At 33.1% G+C, this 19972-nt stretch overlaps 1 protein-coding gene across 5 annotated transcripts in view; it reads left to right on the forward strand.

The window, feature by feature from the left end:
• Positions 1-13246, forward strand: part of GNAS (GNAS complex locus) — a 320342-nt gene extending 307096 nt beyond the window's left edge. For all 5 annotated transcript variants that reach the window (XM_069072480.1, XM_069072483.1, XM_069072481.1 and 2 more), the window contains exons 7-12: positions 525-598; positions 2600-2658; positions 8627-8747; positions 9280-9410; positions 10613-10680; positions 11852-13246. In XM_069072480.1, coding sequence (XP_068928581.1) covers positions 525-598; positions 2600-2658; positions 8627-8747; positions 9280-9410; positions 10613-10680; positions 11852-11998 — 600 coding nt within the window. In that variant the 3' untranslated portion in view covers positions 11999-13246. The remainder of the gene's footprint in view (positions 1-524; positions 599-2599; positions 2659-8626; positions 8748-9279; positions 9411-10612; positions 10681-11851) is intronic.
• Positions 13247-19972: the final 6726 nt, after the last annotated feature.

Genomic DNA, 19972 nt, shown 5'->3' on the forward strand with positions numbered 1-19972 from the left:
AACTTAATGTTTTTGACCTTGAAGAGAAAACAAAGATAATGTTCATTTACCTAAGTATTGTGTATAAGGGAAGGGAAACCTTTATAAATCTTAAATTGAATATAATTGTTTTTATCCTAATATTAATCATTTTAATGTCATAAACTATGAAGTCATTTCCAGAATTTCTAACTCCATTATTTGCCCTGAACTCAGCTAGTAATTTAGATCAAACTACTAAGGGATAGCTGAAGTAGCTTAATTGGCCATATTTGTTAACCAGTATTCCCAAACTCCCTTACTCTTCTAGTAAGTAATTATAGTAGGGGCTCAGTTTTGCTATTTGTTTCATCAGTGTCGATCAGTATGGCTCCTCTGCCACAATTTAATACTTTTTTTTCTGGCTTTGCCTTAGTTGTTTTATTGCTTATATAAAAATAAGATGTTTATTTTTTAGTATGAACAATATTTTACCTTTGTCGTTAGATATGAAGTAATCATGGTATTTATTGTTCTGACTTATTGACTTTACTTTTGGTTTTTAGGATCTCCTTAGATGCAGAGTATTGACATCAGGAATTTTTGAAACCAAATTTCAAGTGGATAAAGTAAATTTTCAGTAAGTGAAAGTGTCACAGTTTGTTTCCTCCCTTTTATGCTTTCCTGCCTTTCCAGCATTTTACTTACAAGAACTGAAATGTGAAGCTCTTAAAAGATTTCTGGTAAAAAGAAAGTTGTGGGAGTTGACTTTGTGGTTTTTGGGTTTTGGGTGGATTTTTTTTTTTTGCTTTTTGGAGGGGTAATTGGGTTTAAGTGACTTGCCCAAGGTCACACAGCTAGTTTTTTGTGTTAAGTGTCTGAGGGCAGATTTGAGCTCAGGTCCTCCTGACTCCAGGGCTGGTGCTCTATTCACTGTGCCACCTACCCACCCTGTCTTTGTGTTTTTGTGCATCAACCTGTTTCATAAAGTTCTTGTAGGAAAATGTTGTGTAGACCTTGAAGGACTACATGAATGTGAGTTATTAATATGATTAATAGAAAAAAAAATTTTTCCTTTTGGCATACAAATTGAAAAATGGCTTCTTATGTCATATAAAAATGTGTTTCTACCTAAGCTAAAATAAGTGATTGTTCATTTATCAGTGCTACCAAGCATTATTATTATTATTATTATTAGGCATTGTGATTACATTGGCAATATCATGGGGTTTAAAGTTTCTTTTTTTTTCTTCTCACTTTTTGGTAAAAAGACCAAAACTATATAAAAATATAAATTTAATCAGTCATATACTTTCAGATATCCTACTTCAAAAATAATCTTTAATATTGCCTTTGTTCAGCAAATTCATTAATTCAACAAATATTTATTAAATATTCCTACCCCTTTATAAAGTAATTGGGTCACACTGATTCATCTTAGTTTCCTTGTGAGAACCATAATTTCACTAAACTGTCAGTGGCATGAAAACTGCTTGAGAACATGAACCATTTTCATATTTGCCTTTGCATTCCTAGCACCTAGAGCCATTTCTGGCACATAGTAGGTGTATAGATATTTTAACAATTGCTTATTAATTAAATTGCTTTATACTAGTTACCTCCCTTCACTTTTTAATCTGTCAAAAGATGTGTTTATATATTACCTTTGCCCAGATGTCTAATGCTCCATGTCTTATCATTCCTATTGTTTCTCTTTTTATTTGTGTAAATGGCCTTCGTTGTTTGCCATAACCTTAACAATTCTTCTGTGAAAATTCTAAGCATAATATCATAGACCTAATGTTGGAAGAAACCTCATTTTACAGATGAGGAAACAGATTTCCAAGGAGGTTATATGACTTGCCTAAGGTCACACAAATATCAAGGCTCTTTCTGCTCTACCATATTGCTTCCAATAATTTCTATTGGAGCAAAAATGAAAATGATTTTGATAATATATTCAAAATCTCTGCATATTTACTTAAGTAGATGAAATTGTAAATGAGTCACTTTCTTTTAGTATACATCAATAAGCCTCTGTTAAGCACCTAATATGTTCCAGGCACTGTGCTAGGGATACAAAGACAAAAATGAAATAGTCTTTGTCCTTAGGGCACTTACATTTTCTTGGAATTCTGCTACTCATATATTTGACTTCTAACTTACACTAAGTAGAATGCTGATCAGTCATTGAAAGTATTCATCTTGATTTACATAAATTATAATTGATGAGCTTTTATAGGAAATCATTATATTAGAAACTCACATACGCACACTAATTTCTATATTAGAACTAATTATTTGGATTGTCTTCCTGGTTTTAGGACAAATAAGAATATAATATGATATGATTGGAAATTTCTTTCAAGAAAAATTAAGTAGATGAGCCATTGTTTCATATAAACAAGTGCATTGTTTATTTTTTGTTTCACTTTAAGATCAGAGTTGTTCTGAATTATACTACCTTATTCAGGAACTAAAATTTCTTTAGCTTTGGGGAGGAAAAGAAAGACTTGAATTTAAAAAAAATATTATTTTTCTAAACACTTTGAATCAGGTTTACAAACTTCACCTCTCTTGTTGCTTTAATGACTTATGATGACTTAGCCTTTGTAAGTGACTAGATATTTTTCTTCACCAGCATGTTTGATGTCGGAGGACAGCGAGATGAACGTAGAAAATGGATCCAGTGTTTTAATGGTATGATTTGAAATTGATTCTCTTAAGAATAATTAAGATTTAATTCCAAAAAAAAGAAAAAAGCTTTTACTTTAATTTTTATAGCCTATATAGACTTCTTTGTTTATTTTTCCCCTGTGATGTAATCTATTATACTTTTAAATGTCTTATTTATGAAGATCCAATTTTTGGTAAAAGGAAAATGTATTTGGCAGTTGGTCAGATAGATAGATAGAGCATCATGTGTAATGAATATTACCAATTCTACTTTCATTTAAAAACATGTTAAATGTAAAAACTCTTGAGGTCACTTGTCTGAGGGCAGTTTGGCTCTCCATAAAAGAAACAAACAAAACAAAATGTAAATATAACTATTGCTCTTATGCAGTTTGGAAGGCTTATCTGACCTAACACTGTTTTAGAGAAGGAATTGGCAATACTGCTATTATTACATTCCCCACTACCTAACATTCTGGCCCTGTTAGATTAGCTCAATGCTTGTCCAGGTACTCTTTGAAAAAAGGGTGTTGGACTCATCTGTATTTAATGACCTCATATACTTAGTGGCAAAGGTGAGCTTTCAAGGAGCTTAGTTCTAATGACAGCATTGGGCATTATGGAGTTGAAGTTGACTTTTTTTTTTCCCCAGAAGACTCGTTTATAGACATATTACCATACTGATTTAATGTTCCAGAAAGGCAACTATTCTAGAGTTTTGGAGTTTGTTTTTCAAACTAATGGCAAGTTGGTCAGTTGAGTTAATAAAGATAACATTTTTTTAACCATCCAGGCATGCTATGTAGATTATTTGAGATGAGTAGAAGAAACCTGAGAGGTCATCTAGTATAACCCATAATTGAACAGGAATCTTCTCTATAACATAACCCACCAGAATATTCAGCCTCTTCATATAGAACTCTGGTACTTGGCTACCTATTACCTCCCTAGGCAGCACATTCTGCTTTGCAACTATTTTAATTAAGTGCCTTTTGGCTCAAAGACAAAGTTCTCTATAATTTCTACCCTATTTTTCCCAGTTCTACCCCCCAGTTCCTAGCAAAACAAGTGCTTCCTCCAGCATTTAGCACCATGCCTTACACATGGTAAATGCATAATGAAGGTATGAATTGAATTCCACATTTTTCGAATGTTTAAAGACCATTATCCTATTCCCCAAAAGCCTTTGGTTAATTCTCATATGACATAGTTTTGAGGTCTTAACTATCCTATTTGCCTTCTTTGGGATTTTTTTTGTATCTTATCAATGTCCTTCCTAAAATGTAAAGTGCAGTACTGAATTTAGGGTTCCAGATTACTGACTAAGGCACAGTAGATGGGGAGGATTCTGTCATCCCTCATTATGAATGCTACATATATATATATATATATATGCAGCCTAAGACTACATTAGCTTTTTTGGCTGCCCTATCACATTGTAAGGCAGCTAGGTGGTGAATAGAGTGCCAGGACTGGAGTCAAGAAGACCTGAGTTCAAATCCAGTCTCAGACAAATTATTAATTGTGTGACCCTGGGCAAGTTATTTAATTAACCCTGTTTGCCTCAGTTTCCTCATCTGTAAAATGAGTCAGAGAAGGAAATGGCAAACCACTGCAGCATCTTTGCAAAAAAAAAAAAATCAAAAAACCACCAAATGGGGTCACAAAGAGTTAGACATGACTGAACAACATACAAAACTTAGAGTGAGCTTGCATTCCACTTAAATTCCCAGATTTGTTTCCATGTTAAATGTTGTCAAGCTATATATCTGTATCCTATCCCTATATCTGTAGAGTTGTTTTTGTTTTTTGTACTTAGGAGTAGAAATTTATATTTGTCCCTATCAGATGTAGGTCATTATTCTTTTTAGCTTAACAAAAAAAAAAGTTTTGATCCACACTGTCACACAATGTGTGAATTATTTCACCATTCTTCTTGTCATCTACAGATCTGATAAATATGCCATTTGTAACTTAATCTGAGTCACTGATAAAAATTTTGAACAGTACAGGGTCACAGGCAAATTTCTGATGCACTTTGAGGCCCACTGATCTAAATCACTACTCCCTGTGTCCTGTCATTCAAAGATTTCTGAATCCACCTAACTATAATATTATTTAACTGATACCACAAGGATATTACAAGAGCATGTGTCAGATGCCTTGATAAAAATATGTATATACCATGTCTACAGCATCTCCCTAATTTACCTGACTAGTTACCTGGTCACAATATGAAATTAGGTCAGTGTCAGCATATTCTGTTCTTGAGGAACCCATGGTAGCTCTCAATGATCACCATTTCCTTTAAATGCCTATAAACCAACTCATTAATAATACTGAATTCTAGACTTTTGCCAGGAATTGAAGCTATGGTCACTTGTCTATAGTTTGAAGAATCCACCTACTTTTTAAAAATTGGGGTCACATGTGTCTGTCTCCATTCATATAGCACATCTCCTCTTCTCCACAACTTTTCAAGGATTACTGGTAGCAAGTCAGCAAAATTATCCGAAAATTATTTTAGTACTTTAAGATACAGGTGACAAACATGTAGCCTACAGGCTATAAGTAGCCTACAGCACTCTCAATTGTAGTCTGAACCAGAATAAAATATAGTTACAAAATATTTTAACAAAATAAAAATACAGTAAAATATAGATAATATTTATCTAAAGTTTTCTAAATCAACATTCAGCTCACCAGGATCCTTATGTATTGTATACTTTAGTTTTTCTACTGAATTTGATACCACTGTTATAGGATATTATTTATCCAGAGCCTGGAGCCTTGAATTATTTGATGGCAACTAGGTGTGTTCTCTTAACAGTTTCCTTAATTTTCTTGAGTTTCAACTCCCTGTTAAACATTTCCATTCTATCTTTCTTAGTCTGCAGATCATTCTCCTTATAAGAAAAAAACAGAAACAAAGTAAAACTGTATGATCCTGTTTTCTCATTATCATCATCCCATATGCCCTGGGCCAGGGGTGGGGAACCTGAATCCAAACTTCACAAATGTTCTGTGTTTCCCCTATCATGTAACCTATTATACTTTTAGGTTCTTATTTATGATGATCCAATTTTTGGTAAAAGGAAAATATATTTGATAAATTTTCTAAATTCCTTATCATGCATTTAAAAAGAACCCTATGATCTGACTTCAACTTAATTTTCCATCTTTATGCAGATGTACTGTGAAGTTTGGATTCAGTCAGAGGGCCACACTTGAGGACCTGGAGGGCCACATGTGGCCTCAAGGCCACAGGTTCCCCACCCCTGCAGCCTGGGCCAAAGTCCTGTCTGTTATTTTTCTCCATCCTGTCTTGTCCCAACAAACTAAGAAAGTTTAATTTGTTTTCCTTGTCATTCACCTCTAAATCTCAGTTTCTTCCCAACCTTAATGGACCTGAAACTATTCTTATAGGATAGTAGCACTCTTTTGTGTTAATTATTAACTCAGATTAATTGTCCTTGTTTCCATTTTGAGAACATATCCTCTTAAAACAGAAGTTGGCTTATAAGTTCCCTATGTCCCTTTTCCCTTTCCTGTCTTCTCAGACAGCATCACATCCCTCTTTTATTCATCATACTAATTTATTTTTGTATCATGAGAATTTTGTTTTTGAGAGCATGCTATCTGTTTTGAGATTTCCCTCTAGAATTTTAGGATGATATCCTAACTTTTTCTAAACACTGAAATCTTGTCTCCTAGTCTCGGTGTACAACAAATGATCTCTCACAAACTATGCAAAGAGTGGGTTCATTTGCTCTTGCAGATGTTTGAATAATTGAAGTGCCCCATCACTATTACAGCTTTTGCCACACTTGAACTCTCTTTCTGGAGCTCATTAGCCATCTTCTTTTGACCATGTAGTCCATAGTATTATTCTCTTACAATAGCACTTCCATTTCACCTCCCACTGAAATTCACCTAAATACTTCTATCATCTTTCTCCCTCTAGTTTATGGATTTTCTCACATGATTATCTCTTTTGATCTATAATGCCATTTCATTATGATTTCACTCTTATTGAAAAGTTACTTCTATGACACAGCTGATCACAAGACCATATTCTTTGTTCCTTGCCTGATCTGTATTGCCATTTAATGTTTTTGTCTGGAGGGCAGCTGTTAAAACAGTTGCTACATTTCATTCCAAAGGTGTATACATTTTAGGATAGGATAATGATGGTGGTTTATAGAAATGATATAATCAGTTTTATGATACAATGGAAATAAGTTTTAAACCTTTTTTAGAAGAATAAGTATATTTAAAGGTCTAACATGAGTGTGAAATTCATATTATTTCTTCTCCATTATTACTAAGCATGAAGGAGAATTTATTATGGAAGAGTCTGAAATCTTACTATGTTCAACAAAATCTCATTTTCCATATACCAAATGCATGTCTTAGCCCCACTGAAATTAGATGATCAGTGAGCTACTAGAATAGTTTCACAACAAAAGACAATTCATTTCTTTAGTTACCTGTTCAAGGTGTACCATACTAGGCACAAGAAAGGATACCTTCACAGAGCACATATTCTGGTAGGAAAGATTTGCTATAAGTACAACATCCTGGAAAAATGTAATAAATTTCATAAGTAGATATAAAGTGGAGAGTTTAGAGGAAGACTAGATTGCTTCAAAATGTGGGGATATCATCTAAGGGTTCATAGAGGAGGTAACATTTTGGCTTCATCCTTTAAACATGATTAGGATCTCAATAGAGATCATGGAAGGACTTCAAGGTAGAGGCAGCAGGAAGCCATAGCACAGAAATGAGAGAGAGCCCAACATGACCTCTCTTGAGGTATGCCATGTTTGATTTGGCCAGAATGTAGGCCACATGATGTAGACTAGTAGGAGATAAAGTTGGAAAAGTAAGTTGAAATCAGATCATAGGGTTCTTTCTAAATGCCTTGATAAAGGATTTAGAAAAAAAAAAATTGGTAGTTAAGGAATCTGAAATTTTTGGTAATCAGTAGAAATCCAGCAAAGATTTTTTTTATTTTGAATTCCACAAATACCCTTGTGAATAAACATTTCTATATAGAAAGTAGAACAGAAAAAAAGAGAATTATACATGAAACCATGTATCTTAATCATATAAAACTTACCATTGAAGATTATTTACAAAGCATCTACAAGAGAAATCCTTCAAGGATGGCTAGATGGCACAGTGAATAGAGCTTGCCAGCCCTGGAGTCAGAAGGACCCAAGGCCAAATTTGGCCTCAGACACTTAACACAGAAACTAGCCATGTGACCTTGGGCAAGTCACTTAACCCCAATTGCCCTACCTTCCCCCCTTCAAAAAGCAAAAAAAAAAAAAAGAGAGAGAGAGAGAGAAATCCTTCCTGGAAAGACACAGTGGTCCCTTTACAGATACAGTAATGAGTAGGAGTAGCTAAAGATTACTCCTGTGTTAGTCATATTTAATGATGAATATATTTACTCTCATTATTTTTCTCTATTTGTCTTGCTTCATTATATATTTTGTATAACTCTGTATTACCACTGGGGGAAAAAAAACATTTTAGAGATTATCCCACAGAATGTAGCTTCTGTGGTCATAAATGAGTCTCTGAACAGTCACTGGTATTGCCCTCCACAATCACTCCCCTTCAATACATCCAACACAAAACACCACATGGCTCTATTCCCCAAAGTATGTTGTTGTGAATAGTGATTTTATTCCATTCTCTTTTTCTCCCTTGAAAAACTCTTTCTTAGTCTTTCTTTATATCCCTTTTTTATTGCTTGCTTTTAGCCACTTATTCCAGCTTTCTTTTCTATTTCTCTTCCTTTCTTCCATCACTTTCTATTTCCATGGGTTTTTAAAAATTCTCTTTTGATTCTTATGCATAAATGACCATGAAGTATTTTCAAATGCAGCCCATCTCCCTCTTGATTGACACTCAACATTTAAGCTTTCCTGAGAGTTTGTATATTGGAGTAATAATAATTCTCATATTTTTCCTTATCTAGATGTGACCGCTATAATATTTGTGGTGGCCAGCAGTAGCTACAACATGGTTATACGAGAGGACAATCAGACCAATCGGCTTCAAGAAGCACTAAACCTCTTCAAGAGTATCTGGAACAACAGGTCCATGAACTGAACTACATTCATATCACCCAATGTCTTACTGCAACATTTAGATAACAAAATTTTGTAAAGTATGGTACTTTTGGTATTGGTATAGTTTGCTCAGCCCTCATTTTGTAATAGTCATTTCATTTAAATGTCAAATATCCCAGAGCAGGGGTTTCTAACCTTTTATGTGGGTGTCATTGATCCCTTTGGCAGTCAGATAATACCTATGGATCCCTTTCAAGAAGAATGTTTTTAAATGAATAAAATAAAATGTGTAGTATTACAAAGGAAACCAATTATATTGAAATACAGTTTCCCAAATATTTTTTAAAACCCTGTCCTGCAGGATAATAGATTATAAATCTGACAAAATTGAATTAATATCTTTTTTTTAGAAAATGTCCCTTGCAATGAGATTGAGAATACATACTATAAAATATTTTAGCTCAGTTTAAATGAGTATATGATTTGAATAAATACATTTTATTATTTTATTAATACCTGTCAGCTATCTAACAATATTTTGGGCTTCAATTTTTGGTAGGTGGCTACGGACCATTTCAGTAATTCTATTCCTGAATAAACAGGATTTATTAGCAGAGAAAGTTTTGGCAGGGAAATCTAAAATTGAGGACTACTTTCCAGAATTTGCTCGCTACACTACACCAGATGATGGTAAGGTTTTCTTCCTAGAGTTGATACTAGCTATTAGAAAGCTGTCAGTTTAGCCTGTCATATATATCCTAAAATTATATGTTTTTTGTTGTGAGTCTGGTTTTTAAGTATTCATATTGGAAATCTTAATTAAATTCTTACCAAGAGCACTTGGTATGTTTGTAAATGCCACAAAACACTGTTCAGAGACATAAAGAATATATTATGACAGCAGCTAGATGGTGCAGTGAATAGAGCACTAGCCCTGGAGTCAAGAGGACCTGAGTTCAAATTTGGCCTCAGATACTTGACACACTTACTTTGGCAAATCACTTAACTCCAGCCTTGCCTTCCCCGCTCCCCCCACCAAAAAAAATATATGTGTGTAATGTTACCATCTTACTGTTGCAGTGTACAGATTATTGCCACATTTTGCTGGATTTCTGAAGGCTTCTATAATTCTTGAAGTGGTAACATAAATCAACAGCCAGCAGGGTAGAGAGGGAGTATGGACTTGTGATTTCTTCTTAGTATAGGAAACTCAGTATGTAATTTCCCTTTGCAAATACATATTGGTATTAAGTCTGTAATTTGGAGTCATAAATTGTTGTTGGGTCATCTGTAGGTTAAGTGATTTATTTCATGATCACACATATATCAGATGTAAAACTTGAACACAGGTCTTCTGTCTCCAAGGACAGCTCTCTATCCAGTGCACCATGCTGTCTCTCTAACCAGTCACAGACCTGGGGTATATGTCACATTTATTACAGATAAAATAATTAAAATGTTAAGAAAATAAATAAGTAGCTCCCATTAGAAATAAAAAGGTAATAGTAACTTGGCCATATTATGTTTTAGGAAAATTACTTTGTAGCCATGCCTAAACATTTTCTTTTCTTTTCTTTTTGCCTTTTGGAGGGCAATTGGGGTTAAGTAACTTGCCCAAGGTTACACGGCTAGTTTTGTTGTGTGGGTGTCAAGTGTCTGAGGCCAGAACCAAACTCAGGTCCTCCTGACTCTGGGGCCAGCACTTTACTCACTGTTCCACCTAGCTGCCCCTAACATTTTGTTTTCTACAAATTTTTTTCTTCATTTTAGAAGAAATGATGTATATTATTTGTGGTCTGTGGTAGATTTATGAACTTTAAGACCATAAATGCATCAAAACTGTTGTCTTACTATTATATGATTTGACAAGATTTTTTTCTCCCTTCAATTAGCAACACCTGAGCCTGGTGAGGATCCCAGAGTTACAAGGGCCAAGTATTTTATTAGGGATGAATTTCTTGTAAGTATGGTATCATTTTCATTTACATAATTTAAATTTCATAACCAGATTTTTACTTTGGGAAATCTCTACCCCCTAATCTTTAGCTTCATTTTATTAATATATAATATGATCTTAGTGGTTTGTTTTATTAACAGCTAAATAAATTATATATAGCTAAGTGGTCATGATAATTAATAATTATTAGTACTTCTAGTAAAGAAAATATTTGCCCTATAGATTATTTTATTAGACTTTTGTTTCTTAGGGCAATTATGTATCTAATAAACTGCTATTGATTATGATTATGGTTTGTTTGGGGTTGAGGTTTTTTGTTTACAAAGAATGCAATGCAAATTTCTAGTGAAATTTTTTTCAAGTATTTTCATGGTTTTTACAGTGGGAATTGCCATAACAAATTTTTTGAATGGCATGATTTACATTTCTAGATATAGTATCCAAGGTAAAAAGTTTTATTAAGGCCCTTAGATGGAGGTCACCATCTTAAGGGAGCAATGGAACATAAAAAGTAAAACCCATTCTCAATTATCAATAATCACCAAGGGAAGAAATTGCCAAAGGTACTTGAAAACAGGGACTACCCTGGAACTTACATCTGCTTACTTTAAGAATATGCTAAACTTATTTCTATACTTCAAAGAATTGGTGATCTCATTTATTTGGACTCTTCCTCCACTAATGCAAATCACAGCTTGGTCATGACTTCTCATCCTGTACAGTTCTCGTCTGTGCTCTTCCATAAATATATCATGTGATTTCTACTCCCTTCAACCTCCAGCAGATTTGCCTACTTAATTCAATTTTTTTATAGGCCATTATTAAAGTTAGTTTGTATTTCCTGTTTGGGTACTGACTGAACTTAGGAGCAAACAGCCCAAAGGCATGTTAACTGATAGGCTAGATAAGAAGCTATTGGGAAGGGGGGGGGGGGGATGAAGGAAGGGTGAAAATTAACTGTATATATTCTACATTATCATGTAATATCATACATTGATTTGTCTCTTGATTTATTCTTAGAGGTTAGAATTCACTATCTGTTTTCTGTGTTATCCCCAATGGAAGCTTTCAGAAATATCAAAGTTTTTATTGCTCAACCATTTTCATTGCTGTATAAAGTCATGGGAGTTTAATGTATTTGCTTATCCTGATATAATCTTGTTTACTCCTTCAGAGAATCAGCACAGCAAGTGGAGATGGAAGGCACTACTGCTACCCCCACTTCACATGTGCAGTGGATACAGAAAACATCAGAAGGGTTTTCAATGACTGTCGGGACATTATTCAACGGATGCACCTTCGTCAATATGAGTTATTGTGATGGAGAGCACTTTTCCCTGTGTTTTGGACTCCTTAATGCTCATGTTAAAACAAAAACACAAAACAAATATTTGCCCACATAGGGTAGAAGAGAATTGATGCAGTCACCCTCCAATTTGCACCCTTGCCTTTTATCCTTGCTGGACAATAGCAGACTTTTAGCTTGCTTCTGTCTCCCTTGGACAGTTTTTAAATGGCCAGCCAAATAGGCTATTTCCACCTGGGTTCCCTAACATTATTACCGGCAACAGAATCAAATAACAAATAAAGCCCTGAATGTGTGAAACACCATAAAGAATTGGGGAATAATAAAAGTTAAAACACACATACATACATACATATGTGCACACACATATGGAGAGAGAAATATTTGGTAATGTAACACCATTATGGGCAAACTCATATTACCCATGATTTCAACTTTTTATCCATTCACTGCATCAGATGAGAGAAGGTGCCAAGTTACAGACCAAGTTTGAAGAAAGACACACAAGTTTGGTTCTCTTTGACTGTAACATGGCTTTGAACGGAAATACTGACAATTCTACAGCAGACCTAGTGCAAAAACTTACTGCTACCTTTCAAAAGGGTATTTTTAAATCCAGCTTTGGTGGTCTTAGGACAACCTCGGACATTATTATTTGAACTGCATACAGCCTGTGATTGCAGAGAGCTCACCACACACTGTTTTTGGTTTGTCCACTGATGATCCTGTCTGCTACATATAAAAATCATTAACTGGACAGTTGTGTCCTCACAGGTTTTCTTTCTCCCCTTCTTCTTTTTCCTCCTTTCCTCCCCTCCCCTCATTTTTTTTATTTTACTGCTGGATTATTATTCTTGTACAGACTGTAAAATGTATTATTTTGTACAACTTTACTGAAAAAAAAATAACTTGTAGAAGATCTTTGTGCCTTGATTATGGCTGTACCTGTAAAATGAGCTAAGATGTAAGTATGTTTGATTGCGCTGTACAGCTTTGTCAACCCTATCTGCAGCATTAGCTCATGGTAGGGAAATTTATCTGTAGTTTAGTTTTTCTGGTTTATAAAAGAAGGAAAAATACTGTTTAGTTTAAAAAAAGTACAAATTGTGCAAACTTAACCACTTTAAAAGTGAGGTCTTCAACAAGTGACCAGATGTCGCAGCATCATGCTTTTTAATTTTAGCTTTAACTCATTTAAATCTCTATCCAAATGCAAAACATGGCTTGTTTCTACATAAACCAAATTTTGCTACAAATTATAAATGTTAGTCTTTGGTCATTCATAGTCCTTTTTGCAAAAACAGAAAAAAAGAAAAAAACACATAGGCATTGTGCAGGTATGGTGACCCTCTGTAGACTGGGCAGAATCCCCACCAACCTCCACTAGACCGAGTGGGCAAAATACTATAAAAAATGACAAGGTGTACACAGCCCTTGTATTTGGCCACTGAATTCCAGTTGCAAATGACATTTTTATTTCTCTTTTAATAAAGAGATATCTTAGAAACGTTTGTTTTTATATTAACTATATAAGTAGCTTAAAAGTGAAAAGATGTGTGGACTTTTTCTTAAACTTGAATAATTTATGCAAATTATATGCTTAGAACAACATGTGGTACAGTAAAAAGAAAAAAGAGCAAAAATCACTGTAGCAATAAGAAAGCATGTAATTTTAGTAACTACTACACTGCTTTATATTTTATACCTAGGTGTTTTATGTCTCTGTGAGTGTTACTTTTTCATGTGTCTAAACCTTCGTGTACAATCTGTACAGTCAAGAATTACAGTTGTAATATCAGATTTAGAACAGTGTTAGCCTATATTACTTAAAAAAAAACCCCAACAAACCCAAACCAATCTGGATTTTAATGAAGTTAATTTAAAACTTGCCTCTTTAGTGAGAGTAGCTTTTTCACCAATAGTTGCTTTGGGGAGGAAATTCAGGTTACATGAAAATTTGGTTGCAATCAATGTTTATATGAATAGATTTGCAACAGGTGCCAAATACTGGTTTTTCAGAAGCCTGTTGTTTAAGAATTGTCACCATTTAAAGTGGTATGGTTTTTTTGTTGCTTTTGTTTCTAAACTTTTGTCCCAGTCCAGTTCCATGATTGTGGAGATTCTGGATTTGATAGTGTTTGTCTTGACTCCTTTTACCCAAGTAATGAGTCTTGGAAATCTTCAGGGCAAAGATAAATACTTTTGGAAAATTGCCCCATTCTATTCGTTGTGATAGCTGATGTGCTTTGAAAAGTTGTTTGTGTAGTTTATAAGTTCAAGGAAAAGCTGCTGCATGAACCTCTAAAGTGACAGAAGATCTTGATGTACACTATTGCTGTGCACTAAAGAATGTATCCAGTGCCTGTAGTTTTTAAGAATTAGGGAAACTTAATAGGCAGAAGTGGGACCTTAGAGGAAAATTTTTTAAATAAGCCTTAATTTTTGTTACCACAGCCAAAAACTTTGAATCATAGTGCCAAACTTTTTAAAACTTTATTTAAGTGTTAAGGGTATACAAAGTGTTAAGGGTATATTCAAATTTTTGAAAAGGCAACAAAGTTAATCATGTCTATGGCTAATCATGAAATATGAGGAAAGACAAACTGAAAGACTTTATAAATCATTATTTCCCAAATGGTACCTACCATAAAGAAATACCCACAACATTTGAGATTGAAAAAAAAAGAAAGAAACCTTTGTAGGCAAATCTTAATGCTAAATAATGTTTATTTATAAAAATATTTTCCCCAACCCCCTCATTTTTGTGTGAAGAAAGGCATCTTTTCCAAACAAAAGGTATGGATTGTATGATTGTATACTGTTAGTTTTTTTTTAATCAGTCATGCAGTTTGTTGGCCTAGTAACACAAGCCTTTTAAAAGTAACTCTTCTTTCTTTTTTATTACCCTCCCAAAAAAAGTGAATCTTTATAGTTTATTTCTTTAACAAGTTGGTAGGGGGTTTCTGTCACAAATTTTGTGACCATTGATTTGCTAATACCACATTTGAACCATTCCAATCTAACACTTCCCCATATTTTCTTAGTTCTAGCCTTGTTTTCTTTTCTATTTATTTATTTTTAATTTCTTATTTTCATAATCAAGGACTTTTACCTTTCTGTCTCAGTCACCCATTTGGGAATCTTTGACCTTACAGACAAGAGTTTACTCATTCGATTCAGTGTTCATGATGCTGAAGTGTAAGATACCTGCAAATGTAAACACTACCACTTTTAATAATAATAAAAAATACAGTGTTTATAGGGACACATTTGCATTGCTATAGTTTAAGGTTGTCAGCATTTCCATGATAAATCCTTAGGTGGTCTGTCTATATCTTGGCACTTAATATTTTTTCCCAAACCAAAATTTAGTTAATACAAAACCTTGGCTCAGGAGTCATTTGTTTTTGTTTTGTATTTTGGGATAGGGAATGAATACCAATTTTCAACCAAAACTGTTGGTTCGGTTTTAAGTTATACAACTGTTTTGTTTAGGGGTTGGTTTAAAAAATAATAACCATAATAATAATAATAATTACTGGTTCCAAGTTGCTTTTTGACACTTGTATAACTCAAAAACGGTTTTGTTTTTAGGGGAGAAAATGACACTTGGCAAACAATTACCTATAAATATGATCTGATCACTTTTGGGTATTTTTTGTGAAATAATAATAAATGGTAGAGATGTTGTGGTTTCAAAATCAGCTACTGTCATTTGCAGTAACTTATTTCAGCCAAAATTTCTAAGGGTCTTTTATAACATGATTTTAGATGTTGGTTAGAAATCATAGTTCTATGTCAGACAAATGCTTGTCTCTTCATACTTTCATTAAGAGAGAGAAAGAATTCATGACCTAAAAAGAAGCACTTCCATTGTTGACCCAGGGAGCTCAAACTCAACTTGCCAAAATGTAGTCATTGGCTCTCTCTCAACTTGACAAAACAGGAATTTTGCTAATGTTATTTAAGCAATTAAAATTTAAAATATATTTTCAGAAATATATTGGTAAGAAACTTACAGCTGATGTGTTCTGCCCAGAATAAAAAATTAGAAACCTTAAGTTTGTTCACTAAGCCAAAGTGGATTACTCAGCTATGTGCCCCTCTTTTCATCATAGTGGAATGATAATAATAGATAAAAAAAAACTTTTTGAGTGACTTAGTTGACCACCTTTTATGTTCACACTTAGAAAATATAGACCCATGTAGTAAAATCACTAGAAAATGAGTTTTGGACTAAATACATAGCATTTGCATTTTATAATTTCACAATGGTTGGCTGAAAAATGAAAATGCTTATGTGAGTATACAGTTTGAAGATATAAGATCTTGCACATTCAGTTTTACTCAATTCAATCATCAAAATAGTTCATGTTTCTGTAGGACTTTGAAATTCACAAAAATAATTTCAAAATAATTTGAGCTTTATGATGTTAAATTCGACTTTATTTTACTCAAATAACAAAGCAAATTCTCAAGTTGTATAGTCACAGATTCATAGACCAGTGTCAGTATTTTGAGTGAGACTATTAAACTGTAAATGTCAGACAATATTTCAGAGAAAATATTGGCTCTTTTGACATATTATGTATAAAAAAAAAACTAAACATGATACACAGCCCATTAAATATTGGTTTAAAAATTTTGGTACTAGACTTTCCACCTTGATGGTGTCATCAAATACAATACATTCTTTATAAAATAACTCAGTGGTTATAAGGTCAGAAAAACATACTATAAGATGTTATACTTTGAAAAACTTTCTGGAAAACATTAAGGAAAGCTTTTTATGACTGTTAATCATTATGTGTGTATTATGGGATTGGTACACTATTAAGAGAAACAGTAGACTGGAATTCCACTTATATAGCTTAGTGAATTCTAGAATGCACTCCATTTTCCTTCATTTGAAAAGTAGCATATTGTAATTATTTGAGGAATGGAGGAAAAAGCAAGAAAGATATGAGTCATTTTACAGGACATTTGGGCTTTGATTTTTTTTTAATGTTATGGATCTATGATACAGCCTTAAGATCATTTATATGGCATATCCTACATAGTTTCTGTGGGAATTCTAACCTCAATTTTTAAAAAGTTTTTCCACTTGAGAACTGCCTCCATATTTGCTGATTAATTTAAGTGTTATAAATAAATATGCCATGTTGGGGATCTGTGGGGCTTATGCTATAGACACTGAAGAGCCAAATTTATCTAAACTAATTCTTAAGGTCATTTCATCACCTCCATTTTCCCTGGATTATTTTATTTGAAATGTCTAGATTTCTATAATGGGTTTTGTAAAAAATCTAATACAATGGTTCTTAACTTTTTTTTGCATCATGAACCCCTTTGGCAGTCTGGTGAAACCTGTGGACTCCTTACAATAATGTTTTTAAATGCCTAAAATAAAATGCATAGATTAAAAAAATCAATTACATTGAAATACAGGTATGAAAATATTTTTTAAATGGATTTAGAGATGCCAGTTTTAAGAATCCTTGATTTAAGGTCAAAAGTCATTAAGCATTCATAGGAGACATCCTGATAAAGGTGCTTTTGGTTTTCTTTTAAGGGGGTAATAATTGGTGTGAATGAAAATTTGTCAACAAACATTTTAGTATGGGATTTTCAGGATGTTATGAAAATACAAATTGTTCCCATTCTAGGTGTCCACAGAAATGCGATTTAAAGGGGAGGCTATAATGATATCCTTGACAAATCTATGTATAGTCTTCCAGGAAACTCAGGATGCAAGTCTAGAATTCTTGGTTTTACCTACCTAGTAACGGTCTTTGAGAAATTGGGGATTTGTTTCAGGAACCAGTTTTTCTAGCTTGATTAGTACTACATTTGCCAACATGTAAATTGCCATCATGTTCCAATTTTATTAGAGAATTGATGGAGGTAATCTTATGTTCCTTGCTTCCTTTCCTATTTTTGTCAAATAATCTGTAGTAAAGAAACAATAGACCAAGTGTTCAGGACAAGATCTGTGGAAGAACAAAGGAAAATTGAATGTAAAATGATTGTACTCTTTTCCTGAATAAGAGGAAATAATTAATGAAGATGTGAGAAAAGGGGGGAGATTCCCCCCAAGGTTAGTTGACCCTATTTAATATCTCTAAGGAAAATACCCAAAGAAAAAATAGGGACAATACTTAAAAGTTGAATTTCTATAATGTTACTACAAAAATTGTACACTGTGTTGAAGTTAAAAAACACTGAAGTAACGGCTAAGTATCCTTTTGTGTTATTTCCCCTTTCACTTATTTTCTGATCATTTGATACCATAATGTTTTGCATATCATTAGGGGAAAGGAGTTTCCCCTAATGATGCTACTGGAAATTAGAGTAACCTATCAGTGGAAGCATTGTAAGTTGTGTTCTGCTGTTTATAAGTATAATTTAAGTGTTTAGCAAACATTTTGAAGAGCCATTAAAAAAATATTAAGTTTTGTAATCAATAGCAAGCCTTTCCCTTTATTTTGTCTTTACTTCCTAATTAGTAGTATCTGTGCTGCAGAGTCCAAATCATAAAATTCTGTTTTTGTCACAACTATCAAGGTCAAAAAGTTGTGTTCTAAAGCTTTGGGATTCTACAACCAGATCTCATTCTACTACATAATGGCTATTTTTTTCTTTACTGCAGATTACATTTCTTAGGATCAGGTTGCTTCTAAGTGATCAAAAAAATAGTGTTCATCTAAATAAAACTGATGAGGTAAAAATGGAAAATTGGACCAAAAGGAAAAGTAAATTTTGAAGAATAGCCTTTCCTTTTCAAATGAGAAAATTGTTTTCAATTCAAGGAACATTTAGAAATTCCTACTTGTCATATGCAATATATGTCATATGCAAAAACTATTGAATCCTCCCCCCCCCCAGAAAAAAGGAGAATACTTTATTGTTAGAAGCTTAAATATCAGATAATATAGCTTAAATTCGGAAAAGCAGCATTAATACTTTCATTCTAACAAGAAAGTATTAAACCTTTGGACCATAAAATGATGGATCACAAAAGAATCTTACTGGAAAATTATGCTCTTTATATTTCTACATTCTACAATTTGAAGGAGTAAGCATTTTCATTAGAAATTACCTTTTAATGATGGGTTCACATACTTTTATACCAGTTTGAGCAATAAAGTAAAGCTGCATTGTTATTTTAACCTTTGCCTTAAAACATTTTTTAAAAAAATATTGATGTCTAGAAAACCTTATGAACTGTCTTTTTGGTATAAAGATGAAGATTCATTCATTTTAGGTTAGACTGTGTCTTGAAACCTCTTTTCCCAGCTTTCTTCCAGGAAATCATTTATGAAATAAAGGCTTTTAGCATTGTTTTATTTCATCTATAAGAAAGCAAAAGTATTTTATGATGACAAAACAATTGGAATAAAGAAACAAATATGTGCAAAATTACAAGTTAATAGTTTCTGAATTTGGAATAGTCTCAAGTTTAGAGTTCTTTTGTTAACTCTTACATACAAGGCTAAATCAAACTTGAGAATTTTCCCGATACACAGATTAATTGGTTTGGGCAGAGGAGGTGAGAAAAAAATTACTCAGATGATTTCTCATTAATCTGAGCTACGATATTTTTAAAATGTCTGTACTTCTTAAATTAAGACATTTAAATGAATTTATGTTTACCTTTCATTGATGGATTTTGTTTTGTTTGGTACAGCTTCTTGGTAAAATTATATGTATCATGCTAGACTTGGCTTTCTCACATGTTTAGTTTATCCTTTAGTTTATGTAAAACTATGAATGGTTTTTCACTTTGATAGATAAGAGACATATTTCAAAATAGCATTTCACGTCGGTTAATTTTATGTTTGTTAGTATCCTTGGTTAAAGAGAAAAATATGAAAATAGTCATATTTTACATATTTCAGAGCCAGATCTCATACCTCTCCTAATGTCTTAAAAGTTTGGTTTAGATATTGAGCAGAATTAAATTAACACATATTTAGAAGTTATGTTATT

This window comes from Petaurus breviceps, unplaced genomic scaffold (genome assembly GCF_028583685.1).
Source record: "Petaurus breviceps papuanus isolate PSGF00001 unplaced genomic scaffold, PetGlider_PUasm1.0 90847, whole genome shotgun sequence".
In the NCBI taxonomy this organism is placed as follows: Eukaryota; Metazoa; Chordata; class Mammalia; order Diprotodontia; family Petauridae; genus Petaurus; species Petaurus breviceps.